The sequence below is a fragment of the Chiloscyllium plagiosum genome, chromosome 40, assembly GCF_004010195.1.
Source record: "Chiloscyllium plagiosum isolate BGI_BamShark_2017 chromosome 40, ASM401019v2, whole genome shotgun sequence".
Classification (NCBI taxonomy): Eukaryota; Metazoa; Chordata; class Chondrichthyes; order Orectolobiformes; family Hemiscylliidae; genus Chiloscyllium; species Chiloscyllium plagiosum.
The window spans coordinates 20,485,323-20,499,399 of record NC_057749.1 but is presented as its reverse complement, the minus strand read 5'-3'; the positions used below and the strand labels follow the sequence as shown (position 1 = coordinate 20,499,399).

The 14,077-nt window shown below is 41.0% G+C and overlaps 1 protein-coding gene across 1 annotated transcript in view; it reads left to right on the top strand.

The window, feature by feature from the left end:
* The window catches only part of kti12 (KTI12 chromatin associated homolog), a 39,897-nt gene that overhangs the window by 6,948 nt on the left and 18,872 nt on the right, over positions 1 to 14,077 (top strand). Inside the window, exon 2 of the mRNA XM_043680568.1 lies at positions 11,296 to 11,347. Coding sequence (XP_043536503.1) covers positions 11,296 to 11,347 — 52 coding nt within the window. The remainder of the gene's footprint in view (positions 1 to 11,295; positions 11,348 to 14,077) is intronic.

Below are 14,077 nucleotides of genomic sequence, written 5' to 3'. Positions count from 1 at the left end.
TCAAAAAACTCAATCAAGTTTGTGAGACATGATTTCCCATGCACAAAGCCATGTTGACTATCCCTAATCAGTCCTTGCCTTTCCAAATACATGTACATCCTGTCCCTCAGGATTCCCTCCAACAACTTGCCCACCACTGAGGTCAGGCTCATGGTCTATAGTTCCCTGGCTTGTCCTTACCACCCTTCTTAAACAGTGGAATCACGTTTGCCAACCTCCAGTCCTCCGGCACCTTACCTGTGGCAATCGATGATACAAATATCTCAGCAAGAGGCCTAGCAATCACTTCTCTAGCTTCTCACAGAGTTCTTGGGTACACCTGATCAGGGTTTGGGGATTTATCAACCTTTACCTGTTTCAAGACATTCAACACTTCCTCCTCTGTAATCTGGACATTTTGCAAGATGTCACCATCTATTTCCCTGCAATCTATATCTTCCATATCCTTTTCCACAGTAAATACTGATGCAAAATATTTATTTAGTATATCCTCCTTTTTCTGTGGCTCCACACAAAGGCCGCCTTGCTGATCTTTGAGGGGCCCTATTCTCTCCCTAGTTACCCTTTTGTCCTTCATGTATTTGTAAAAACCCTTTGGATTCTCCTTAATTCTATTTGCCAAAGCTATCTCATGTCCCCTTTTTGCCCTCCTGACTTCCCTCTTAAGTATACTCCTACTTCCTTTATACTCTTGTAAGGATTCACTCGATCTATCCTGTCTATACCTGACATATGCTTCCTTCTTTTTCTTAACCAAATCCTCAATTTCTTTAGTCATCCAGCATTGCCTATACCCACAAGCCTTTCCTTTCACCCTGACAGGAATATACTTTTTCTAGTCTCTTGTTATCTCATTTCTGAAGACTTCCCATTTTTCAGCCGTCCCTTTACCTGTGAACATCAGCCCCCAATCAGCTTTCGAAAGTTCTTGCCTAATACAGTCAAAATTGGCCTTTCTCCAATTTAGAACTTCAACTTTTAGATCTGGTCCATCACTATTTTAAATCTAATAGAATTATGGTGGCTGGCCCCAAAGTGCTGCCCCACTGATACCTCAGTCACCTGCCCTACCTTATTTCCCAAGAGTATGTCAAGTTTTGCACCTTCTGCAGTAGGTACATCCACCTACTGAATCAGAAAATTGTCTTGTACACACTTAACAAATTCCTCTTCATCTAAGCCTTTAACACTATGGCAGTCCCAGTCTACGTTTGGAAAGTTAAAATCCCCTACCATAACCACCCTATTATTCTTACAGATAGCTGAGATCTCCTTAGAAGTTTGTTTCTCAATTTCCCTCTGACTATTGAGGGGTCTATAATACAATCCCAATAAGGTGATTATCCCTTTCTTATTTCTCAGTTGCACCCAAATAACTTCCCTGGATGTATTTCTCTATTTTTGTTTTTGACTGAGCTCACAATTGCTCTTGTTATCCAAGGTTCCTGAATCTTGCTGTCCTTATCCTTCACTTTCACAGGAACATACTGGTCCTGAACTCTAATCAACTGGCCTTTAAAAGATTCCTACGTAACAATTGTGGATTTATCCTGAAACAGCTATCCCAATTTACATGCCCAGTTCCTGTCAAACATTGTTGTAATTAGCTTCTCTAATTTAACTTTTACCCAAGGACTACTCTATCCTTATCCATACGTTTATTTAATTTGATTTATTATGGTCATGTCCCGAGATACAGTGAAAAGTATTGTTTTGCATGCTATCCAGATAAATTATATCTTACATAGTACATCAGGGTAAGAGAACAGGATGCAGAATATAATGTTACAGCTACAATGAAGGTGCAAGAAAGATCAACTCTAATATATTAAAGGTTCATTTATAAGTCTGATTACAGCAGGGAAGAAGCTATTCTTGAATGTTTTGGTGCGTGTTTTGAAACTTTTGTGTCTTCTGCCTGACGGAAGAGGATATAACTGGGGTGGAAGGGGTCTTTGATTATATTGGCTGCTTTCCTGAGGCACCAGAAAGTATAGACTGAATCAATGAAAGGAAGGCTGGTTTTCATAATGGACTGGGCTGTGTTCACAGCTCTCTGTAATTTCTTGTGGTGTTGGGCAGAGCAATTGCCATACCAAGTGATGCATCCAAATAAGATGCTTTCGATGATGCATTTGTAAAAGTTGCTAAGAATCATTGTGGACATGCCAAATTTCCTTAGCCTTCTGAGTTGGTTGGGGCATTGGTGTGCTTTCTTGACCGTAGCATCGAGGTAGAACTTTAAACTTGCAGAATTCTGGTCACTGTTCCCAAATTGCTCCCCCACTGAAACCTGGTCATCCCCCGATAGCAGGTCTAGTATGGCCCCTTTCCTACTTAAACTATTTACATACTGCTTCAAGAAACGTTCTTGGATGTACCTTTAAAAACAAAACTCCCCCCATCCATCCCCCTGGTGCTAAGGGAGCCGTAGTCAATGTTTGGGAAGTTAAAATCACCCTCTTCAACAACACTGTTGTGTTCACGATTTTCCATAACCTGTCTTCATATCTGTTCCTCCGTCTCCCTCTGGCTGTTGGAAGGTCTGAAGAAGGGTTACTGACCTGAAATGTTAATTTTGCTTTCTTTCCATACATGGCCGGATCTGCTGAGATTTTCCAGCAATTTCTGTTCCTGATTTCCATCATAGCAGTTCTTTGGTTTTTTTTTTGTGTTGGGAGGTCTGTAGTGCAACCTCATCAAAGCCTTGAAAGGTGTCCTCCTAGCGGAGAAAATTTTCCCATCTCACTAGATACAGACACGGTGCGAAAAGATTGGAGGTCTGTGAATATTGGGCTGTTATTCAAAAATGCCACGAGGGATTGGTCAAATAATTATAAGCTGCTCTGTCTGGTTTTGGCAGTGCGTGAATTGCCAAGGTCGATTCTGAGAGTCAGAATGAACTGTTGCGGCAGGGATTAATCATGTCTAACCTGCATGGTTTTGATCAGTGAGTGTCCTAATAACAAAATTGAATGTCTTAAGGACGTAATACGGTGGATTGAATTCAGCTACATGAATTTTAGCGAGCCATTTGACAAGGGGTCTCATTACAGACTGGTCAGAAAAATTAAAGCCAATAGGATACAGGGGAGTTGGATCCAAATTTGGCTCAGTGATAGGAAACCGATGGGTGTTTTTGCAGTGAAAAGCAGTTTCCACCTGGCTCTGTGTTGGCTTGTTTGCTGTTTGCAGCATATCTTGTATGTGAGAGGCATGATTGGCAAATTTTGCAGACAATATGAAATTCCCTGTTTTGTTGCTAGTGAGAAAAATGGTTTTTGGCTATGGGATGATATCACTTGTTTGATTGAGTTGGCAGATAAGTGGCAATTGGATTTGATCCATATATCTTGTGTAAAAGTCAACCCTAGTTCTTCACAGATAACAGATCAATGTTTGAGTCACTGTGCCAGCTGTCACGTCCTGCTGCAGCTTTCCAGTCTGCCATTGTTGCGCTCCACTCCTGGTCTTCCAGTCCGCGGGCTGTTAAATTACGCTCTGGGTTTTCATAATTGCCAGACTTTTGTTTTTTGTAATTATTCGTTTAGAGATCACTTGGGCTTCTGCTAATGATACGGTATGAATTTTTATGGGCATGAATTTGAGACCCTGAAAAGTAGTATCCATGTAATAGTCGACCCCGTAAATTTAACCTTAAAAAGTAGTTAAAAAATTGACTGTTACTCGAGTATGTACGATAGCTATTTGGATACAAAACTTGCTAGAACTTATAAATGAACCTCGAATATATTAGAGTTGATCTTTCTTGCATTTTCTTTGCAGCTGTAAACTATATATTCTGCTTAGAGGGTGGTGGTATGGGTTTGCTGTTTGGACTGGAGGACTGTGATCAGGGTTGTGCCGCAGGGATCAGTGCTGGGTCCACTGTTTTTTGTCATTTTGTAAATAATTTGGATGTGTATATAGGAAGTATGGTTAGTAAATTTGCAAATGACACCCAAATTGGTGGTGTAGTGGACTGTGAAGAAGGTTGCCTCAGAGTACAATGGGACCAAGGAGTGGCGATGGAGTTTAACCTAGATAAATGTGAGGTGCTACATTTTGGTATAGCAAATCAGAGCAGGACTTATGCACTTAATGGTAAGGTCCTGGGGAGTGCTACCAAACAAAGAGACCTTGAAGTGCATAGTTCCTTGAAAGTGGAGTTGCAGGGTAGTGTACAAGGCATTTTGTACGCTTGTCTTTATTTGTCAGTCCATTGAGAATAGGTGTTGGGAGGTCATGTTGCAGCTGTACAGGAGTTTGGTTAGGCCACTTTTGGCATACTGCATTCAATTCTGGTCTCCCTGCTATAGGAAAGATGTTGTTAAACTTGAAAGGGTTCAGAAAGGATTTACAAGTATGTTGCCATGGTTGGAGAGTTTGAGCTAGAGGGAGAATCTAAATAGGCTGGTGCTATCTTCCCTGGAGCATCGGAGGCTGAGGAGTGATCGTATAGAGGTTTATAAAATCATTAGGAGCATGGATAGGGTGAATAGCTGAGGTTTTTTCCTCAGGGTAGGGAAGTCCAAAGGAATAGTGCATAGGTTTAAGGTGAGAGGGGAAAGATTTTCAAGGGACCTAAGGGACAACATTTTCATGCAGAGGGTAGTGCGTGTATGGAATTAACTACGAGAGGAGTGGTGGAGGCTGGTACAATTACAACATTTTAAAAGGCATCTGAGTGGATATATGAATAGGAAGGGGTTAAAGAGATATGGCCCTAATGGAGTTAGATTAATTTAGGATATCTGGTCGGCATGGACGATTTGGACTGAAGGGTTTGTTTCCGTGCTGTACATCTCTATGACTCTAAATGTGAAGTTATGCATTTTGGGTGGGCAAACAAAGCAAGGATATAAACAGGAAGATATTGAAATGAGTAGAAGTGAGGGACCTTGGAATACATGTCTCGAGGTCTCTGAAGGTGGCAGGTGGTGAAATAGGCATGTGGGATACTATCCTTCATTGGGTAGGGTATTGAATAGAAATTCGGGATGTAATACTGGAACTGCTTAGGCCAAAGCTAGAGCTATTTGTACAGCTCTGTTCACTACAAAGGGCATCAGTGCTCTAGACAGAATACTAAGGAGATTTACAAGAATGTTGTCAGAGCTTGAAAATTGTAGATATGAAGGAAGATCGAATAGGATAGGGCTGCTCTTAAAACGGAGGAGGTGAAAGGGTGACTTAATTGAGAAATACAAAATAAGTGAGGGGCTTGAAGTAGACATGAAGATCTATTTGCCACAGCAGTGGTCAGTTACCAGAAGCACAGATTTAAGGGACTGGAAGAGACTTGAAAAACCTTTTCATCCAGAGGCAAAGGTGGGGGTGGTTTGCAGCATTCCATCTAAACTGTGTGGCTGCCTAACTGCTGGAAGGTTCTGTAGATGCCGATCAGCTTGTGGAAGCTGCTACAACGCTTGGTCTTTGGACGTCTGTACCTCAGGAAGAAACATTAGAGGGAGCATTGGTGATGGGTGTCTGGAACTTGCTGCCGTGTTTGGTGGAGGTGGAAGCCTCCAAATCATTTAAACAGCACTTGGATCTGTGCCTGACATGCTGTAAGATGCATGCTACAACCTATTAATTTTTATGGAAGCTTGCTATGTCCAAATTAGCTATTGCTTTCCTATGTTACAGTAATGACTGGACATCTGTCATGCTTGTTACACACTCTGAAATCTATTGCAGCTGATACATTGGATCAAGGAATTGTTGTACGAGGAAAGGTTGGGCCTGTACTGTTTGAAATTTAGCAGAATGAGAGGTTGTCCTGTTGAAACATCTAAGATCCCGAGGCACTTGACAGAATGGATGCTGAGAGGATGCTTCTTCTCTGAGTAGAGTGTAAAACCACATGGGGGAGGGGGCTGACAGTTTTAAAAAACAAGGTGTCTTCCATTTAAGTCTAGAGTCTTACATTTCTTTCACCCCACCCACCCACTGTCAATGGAATTGACTTTCTCAGAGCATTGGAGGCTGAATCATTGCATATGGCCAAGGCTGATTTTTGATCAACTCAAGTATGATGGGGATAGTTGGAAAACTGGGGAGTTGAGGCCATAATCAGGTTGTGTTCCTATTGAACGGAGGAGCAGGCTGAAGGGACCAAATGTTGTCAATGCATTTGTTCATGTGACCACAGTATCTCTGTAAAATTAAACCTGCTTTGTTTCTGCTAGGCATTATTCAGATTCACTGTTGATTGTACTTTGCCTTCTCTTAAACCTATTTTACCATCATGCTGGTGTTACTTGCATCACCTTTTTATAATTTTTCCCTATGGGCAAGCTGATCACGTAATTTTGATCTTTACACTCAGTCTCTGAATCCCGAGTCATTACTCGGATATAATGGGCCCCAAAACTAGCCCACGAGGATTCTTGTGTAGTACTTTTTCCCAATCTCATTACCCTTCTCCTAACACAACCAATGGCTTCAGAACCTTTAGCTTGTCTCTTATCCATTGACATGTTTGATGCTAGATTCAGTCATTAACTTGGCTTGGGAAATTTCCGGCTTTTTTTAAAAACGTGGTGTATCAGGCTACTAAGTGTGCTCTATCTGCATATCTCCATGAGTATGATGTAATTGTAAAGACTGCAGCAAGAATGGTGCAGCATATTTGAGCTACGTCTTGGTAGGAAGGATTTGACTTGTTTTAACTGCATTTGGTTATTGAATTTTAGCAGTTCCTGCTTTGCTATAACTGAATGTTTTGAGATGGAGACAAAAGGGAAAAAAATACCCTTTTCACATTAGTTTTATTAACATAACTTGGAGTTTAGTTTATTGAATGAATGTTGATTACATTGATTTTTATACTGTGCCTAATTTTAATCAAAATTGCCAGTCAGGTATCTTGTAAGATTCGGCGCAATGTTGGTTTTGCACTTTGCTCAATTTTTACCATCCATTAAATTTGATGAGTAATGTTAGGATGAGGAGTGCAACTCACTTTCTGTCTGATGCAGTGGCTGTCCCATCTGGGGAGGTTAATATAACCCCAATGACTCTGTTTGTTGAATACTCGTGTGTCATCCAGTCCCATAATTCCTCCAATTTCTCAAAATTGGCAAATTGCCATAATGGTTAAATAAAAATATACAGCACAATTGGCAGAGATTTATGATTCATGGATTGATTTACTGTCACTTGCATTTTACAGTGAATAATACAGTAAAGTACAATGAAAAGGCTCAACTGTTGCCACAACCCGGCACCATTTTGAGTGGTTTAAGAATAAAAGGATAAAAGATGTAACTGAAAGTGTCCATAAGAGAGATGATCAGAAATTAGGCCATTCAGCCCATTGATTTTGCTCCACCTTTCAATCATGGCTGATAAGTTTCTCAGCCTCATTCTCCCGCTTTATCCCTGTAACCCTTGATACACAAGAACCTATTTATCAGTGGTTAGCACTGTTGTCTCTCAGCGCCAGGGACCCAGGTTTGACTCCTGCCTCGGGCGACTGTCTGTGTGGAGTTTGCACATTCTCCCCGTGTCTGCGTGGGTTTCCTCCGGGTGCTCTGCTTTCCTCCCACAGTCCAAAGATGTGCTAAATTGCCCGTAGTGTTAGGTGCATTAGTCAGGGGTAAATATAGGGTTGGGGAATGGGTCAGGATGGGTTACCCTTTGGAGGGTTGTTGTGTTGAAGGGCCTGTTTCCACACTGTAGGGAATCTAATCTAAATGTACTCGATGACCTGATCTCCATAGCTTTCTGTGGCAATGAATTCCAAAGATTCACCACTCTGGCTGAAGACGTTTCTCCTTATCGAAGTCCTAAAGTGTCTTCCCTTTACTCTAAGGCTGTGCCCCCAGGTCCGAGTCTCTCCTACCAATGGAAACATTTTCCTAATATCTACTCTGTCGAGGCTGTTCAGTATTCTGTAAGTTTCAATTAGATTCCCCCCCCAGCCCCATCCTTCTAAGTTCTATTGAGTACGAACCCAGAGACCTCAAACATTCCTCATATGCTAAGCTTTTCATTTCTGGGACCATTCTCGTGAACCTCCTCTGAACACTCTCCAAGGCCAGTACACCCTTCCTGAGATATTGGGCTCAATTGTGTACAATACTGCAAATGTGGCCTGACCAGAACCTTAGAGTTTCAGCACTACATCCCTGCTTTTATATTCAAGTCTTTTCAAAATAAATGGCATCATTGCATTTGCCTTCCTAACTACTGACTTGACCTGCAAGTTTATCTTCAGAACCTGGACTAAAACACCCAAGTCTCCTTGCACTTCTTCAGATTTCTGAATTTTCTCCCCATTTAGAAAATAGTCCATGCCTCTATTCTTACTACCAAAGTGCATGATCTTACACTTTCCCACATTGCACTCCATCTGCCACTTCTTTGCCCACTCTCCTAACCTGCTCAAATCCTTTTGCAGCCTCCTCATCTCCTCAATGTTACCTGTCCCTCGACCTATCTTTGTATCGTCTGCACTCAGCACCTTCATCTAAATTGTTAATGTATAAAGTGGAAAGTTGTGGTTCCAACACTGAGCCCTGTGGAACACCACTTGTCACCGGCTGTCATCCTGAGAAGGACTCTTATCTCCACTCTCTGCTTTCTGCCAGACAGATGAGCATCTATCCATGCTAGCACCTTGCCTGTGACACCATGGGCCCTTATCTTACTCAGTGGCCACCTGTGCTGCCAAAGCCGATTAAATCACTTGGTAAATAATTTAAATTGTATTTGCTATAGTAACTTTAACCCTCTGGTGATATTGCAGAATGGGAGACCAGTCCAAATGTAGTCTTCACAAGAAATGGTTTAAGGGATGGAATAATTGGACCAAACCTGTGGGTGTAATCCTATCCCTTGCATTTATTGCTGCTGCTGCTGTCAGACAGTGTGCTGTTGTGTATTATGGACCAAGCCTGACCCCCTCAAAGCATTTCAAGAAAGTGGCCCAAACACACTCTCTTTGCTAGGTGTTTTAAGCTAGTATAACTCCAGGAGTGATGCAACTGGTCAACCCACTTAGTTTTAAACAAAACAGAATTTATTCGCAGAGTACAGAGTGAAACACAAACAAAAGAGAACAGACTAACTTAACCTGTCTGAAAACCCAGCAGATTGTACCAACTTGATGCTGTTCCCAGTACTTGCAACAATCCCCATAAACACCCCCTGGCACACAAGGTAAAATCAAACCCAGGGTCTTACAGGACAGATGTCAGAGAGAGTACCAGCATGGACTTGCTTCTTTGGGGTCCAGCAGCTTTTTCAACTCTACTGTGCTAAAACCAAACTAAACCAGAGAAAAGCTGAGCTGGGAGAACTGGCCACTTCCCTTTCATTGTAGAAGTTTTTTCCTCAGGCAAAAGGCTTTTATCTGTTAGCTGTAATCAAATTATCCCTAAAACCCTTCAACTTAGATTTTTCGGAGTCTGTATCTTTTATGACCTGTCTGTGGTGGGGGGGGTGGAAAACAACCAAGGACAACATAACCTTGTAAAAGGAGCAGCATCGTCACACGTGGGACCACACTCATCCGTCTGGCTCAATCTTCACACATCCAGCAACGCCCAAGTCAAACCACCACCTTCCACAGTCCCCACTTCGCCCTCTAGAAGAGATCTCTGTAGCTTTTCAACTCTGATCAAACTGTCGAAATACTGACGCTTCCTTTTCTGGATGTGACTTTGTGTCCTTTCTTTTTTTTTGCTCCTGCAGTTTCAAGCAGCTCTATATTTTTGTCTTATAGTCTGTTTATAGAATTTTTAGAATCAGTCTAACTCTCTATATCTCAAAGACTTAATATTTCTGCAGATCTTTTTCTTATCACCCAGCTTTCTGAGCCCAACAGCTAAGTAGACTTAATGACCCATTTTATAGTTTTTTTTTCCCCCTTTAATTTTGTGATTTCTTAATTGTTAACACATCCTTCATGTCTGCAAAACAAAAAAAATTCTGGCCATCTCTATTATGATTGTGCATCGCATTAGCCATCGTTTTTCATTATTTGTCTTAAATTGACTAATTTACCAAAAACTGCCATGCATTTATTTTATATATTTCCATTTTCTAATTTTAGTTAAATGGTAACGCGTTCTGAATATAGTTGGTTGGAGCAAAGGGGCGATACAGACTGAGGATTAAAGATTTTGGAGTGTAATGCGTGCTGTTGATACAGTTAACAATTTGTTGAATGGTTTTAACTGGTTGTTACCAAGCCAATTAATGCACATCTTGAACGAACCAAAATAAGCATGCATTTGAAGGAGTTAAAAGCCACAGAATAAAGAAGTGTTTTATAAGTCACGCATAGATTGGAAGACTGTTGAGATAGTGCTCAATATGTCTGAGGTAATAGGTTGGCCACAATTTGTCTATTATATGCAGTTTTTACCACTACAACATATGCAGACTATTAGACTGTGTGCAACATACACTTGTGAGGAGACAGTTCTTGTGAAGCGAGTGGTGAGATACTGAGATTTATTTTTATTAAAGCAGGGAAGGAAAAGAGACGAAGTAGGCACTGAAAATTCTGAAATTTCATTCTGAACTGGGGCAAAACAATTTCAGCACTTGAGAATTTGCGTGACTTTTTTTGTGAGAATTAAGATTTTTGTGACTTGAGTTTTCTCTGATTGTGCATTCATTACTATAAACGTCCTTTCCTACATTTCCTGTGGACAGTGACTATGTTCTTTGATAATGCAGTATTCTTGTATTACAAAATGCTGTGTAACCACTACGGAGTGAGAAATAAAATCGCAAGTTCCTAGGTTTTCTTGTTTATTAACAAATGGCTTGTTTTTGTGTGGATTGGTAGGAGGGGACATCAGATGCTCAGAAGATGCGAGCACTGAACCAGCTCATGGATAAATGGTGTCAATGCATCAATCCCTTAGTGCATGGTTATTTGAAACATTTTGATAGCTTTTCAGTCAAAACAAATTAATAAGTTTGGGGGGAAAAAAGTGAACAGCCCCTGTCAAAGTTAAGAATACAAGTAATGAAAAATTTGCTCATATTAAGTCCCATTTCGCACATAGTGGCACTTTTCTGAGTTGAGACCTTGTTGGCTGGATCTTATGTTAGGTGGTTTTGTATGTAATAATACAGTATTTGGTGGAAGGGGTGATTTGAAAACAGCTTTGCTTAATAGACTTTCCTGGTTTTTACTTAATGAAACCTTTGTACAGGAGCGATTAATGTATTGCTGAAAGAGCGTAATTAATGTAACTTCATATTTGTCTGGAATTTAGTCTCACAAGAGTGAGACTAAACACGAATTATTGATTGTTTTATGTATTATAGATTCTCGGAAGGAGAAGGATCTGCGAGGAGCACTGAAAGCTGAAGTGGAAAGGTACTACACGCAGCACACAACTGCAGCTTATTTCTTTGTCATTGCTGTTGGGAGACAAATATGGTGCAATCTTAAGTTGATACTGTATTTTTAAAGACACGATGTCAATTTGTGTTTTGGTACTTCGCCTGACAGCTGTGTCCCTTGTTTGCTGCTTTGCAGCAGAAGACAGTTACTACCTATGCCAATCCTTTGTCGATCCTCCATTCGGCAGTATCATAGTGGGGGAAATGGTGGTGTACAGGTAATATTATTGGGCTAGCGATCTAGAGCCCCAGTCCAATGGGACCTTGATCAGATAGGCCAATGGGCCGAGGAGTGGCAGATCAACTTTAATTTAGGTAAATGTGAGGTATTGCATTTTAGTAAGGCAAACCATGACAGGACTTGTACAGTTAATGGTAGGACCCTGGAGAATGTTGCTGAACAAAGGGATGTAGGTACATAGTTCCTTGGAAGTGGGGTTGCAAGCAGAGAGGGTGGTGAAAGGGGTGTTTAGCATGCTTACCTTTATTAGTCAGTGCATGGAGTATAGGAATTGGATGTCATGTTGCAGCTGTATAGGATATTGATGAGGCCACTTTTTAGAATATTGCATTCAGTTCTGGTATAGGAAGGATGTTGTGTAATTTTTTTCTGAACCACTTCAGGGTTTACCAAGATGTTGCCGGGTTTGGAGAGTTTGAGCTGTAGGGAAAGGCTGAATGGGCTGGGAATTTTCCCACTGGAGTTTGAGGCTGAGGGATGACCTTTGTAGAAGTTTATAAAATCATAAGGGGCATGGATAGGGTGAGCAGCCAAGGTCTTTTTTTTTTCCTAGGGTTGGGGAGTCCAAAGCTAGAGGACATAGTTTTAAGATGAGGGGAGGAAAGATTTAAAAGGGACCTAATGGGCAACTTTTTCATTCAGAGGGTAGTGAGTGAATAGAATGAGCTGTCAGAGGAAGTGGTGGAGGCTGGTACAATTAATACGTTTTAAAAGGTGTCTGTATGGGCATATGAATAGGAAGGATTTAGTGGGATGTGGGACAAATGCTGACAAATGGGACTAGATGGGTTTAGGATGTCTGATCAGCATGGATGAGTTAGACTGGATGGTCTGTTTCTGTGCTGTATCACTCCATAATTGAAGAGTATAATGAATTGTGACAGAGAATAGACTCTGAGATGAAGGGTCCTGCCTGAAATGTCGACTGTCCTGCTCCTCAGATGCAGCTTGACCTGCTGTGCTTTTTCCAGCTCCACATTTTATCGACTCAGACTCTGAGAATGCTCCTGGTAGCTGTGTCCCTCTGAGAAGGTTGAACAAATCTCATTCCAGAATCTTGAATTTATAATCTGTGCTGGTGCTTTACTGATAATCCTCACAGCATTAGGAGTTCTAAGGATTGTCTTTCTCTTAAGATCTTGAGTCACGAACCTCCGACCCCAGGGCTGTTTTCAAGTAAAAGAGCAAGGCTTTTCTCGGTCTCCTGGACAGTTCAGTATGACAAAAATGGATCCGATTAATTCATTGGCTGAGTTTGCTGTCTCACACCTCCAAGGAATGGACTCCCTGCCCATACAGTTGCAGTGCCTGTGATCTCACTGCCATTGACACCCCATCCATAACCTAGTGATGGTTAAAACTATTATATTATAAACTAAAGGGTTTCCTTCGGGTACTCCGGTTTCCCCTCTCAGTCCAAAGATGTGCAGGTCAGGTGAATTAGCCATGCTAAATTGCCCATAGCGCTAGGTGCATTAGTCAGAGGGAAATGGGTCTGGGTGGGTTACTCTTTGGAGGGTCGTTTGGGCCAAAGGGCCTGTTTCCACGTTGTAGGGAATCTAATCTAATCTAAAATTCTGGTTATTCAGTGAATAAGCACTCTGCAATATTGTCAGGAAGATTTTGTATCCAGTGATTTTTCTTTTTCTTTTTGCAGTGACAAGCAAGTCAGTGATCACACTTCAAGGTGGTAGTGATGGGATTGAGACACTGAGTGCATTGCTGGGCAGAGAGGGTGCTGGTTTTCCAGTTCTGGGTGCAGGTGGATGGCTTTAATAACCGACTTCATGCCCTAGTGCGGTGGTAGAGATGCACTACTGGTCATTTGTCTTGTGAAGTTTGAATTTTGTACTACTGTCCCTGATGCAAATTTAAAGATATAATCAGCATCAATACAGAAGGTACTTTAACTCTACTGATTTTAAATGAGCTAGTTAAAATGAAAAAGAGGCCCCTAAACCCAAGTCTAGTGTCTAAAAATCAAGAAGAACAGTAGAAGATTAAAAATATCCAATAAACAGCTTCTGGTTCAGTAAAGATCATTCATAATTTATACTTTTTTTTCCCCACTGCAAAGCAATCAGACAAGTGGAAGGGACAATTTTGCAACAAAGCAGAAATTTCTGCAATTCAAACATCAATTAGACAAGTAAAATAGTCATCAGGGAGATCCCTCTGTACCACTCTTCCATCAGGGCAGTGCTTTATCATTCACTTGAGATTTATTGTCACTAATTGATGAAGTAAATTGCTCTTGTAGTTTCATCTGGTACTTGAAGTGTAGTTTGCAGGAATGCTGTTTTGCTGTACTGTGTAGTCAATACTGAAGCTTGTGTGAAGAGGGAAGGAAACTGAGAACTAATTATTTTTATAATTTGAGTTACAACAGTCGCAAAAAATATTTTGTTTTTTTAGTACGTAGCTATTACAATTCAGTTAAATTTACTTAATCTCATCAAAAAT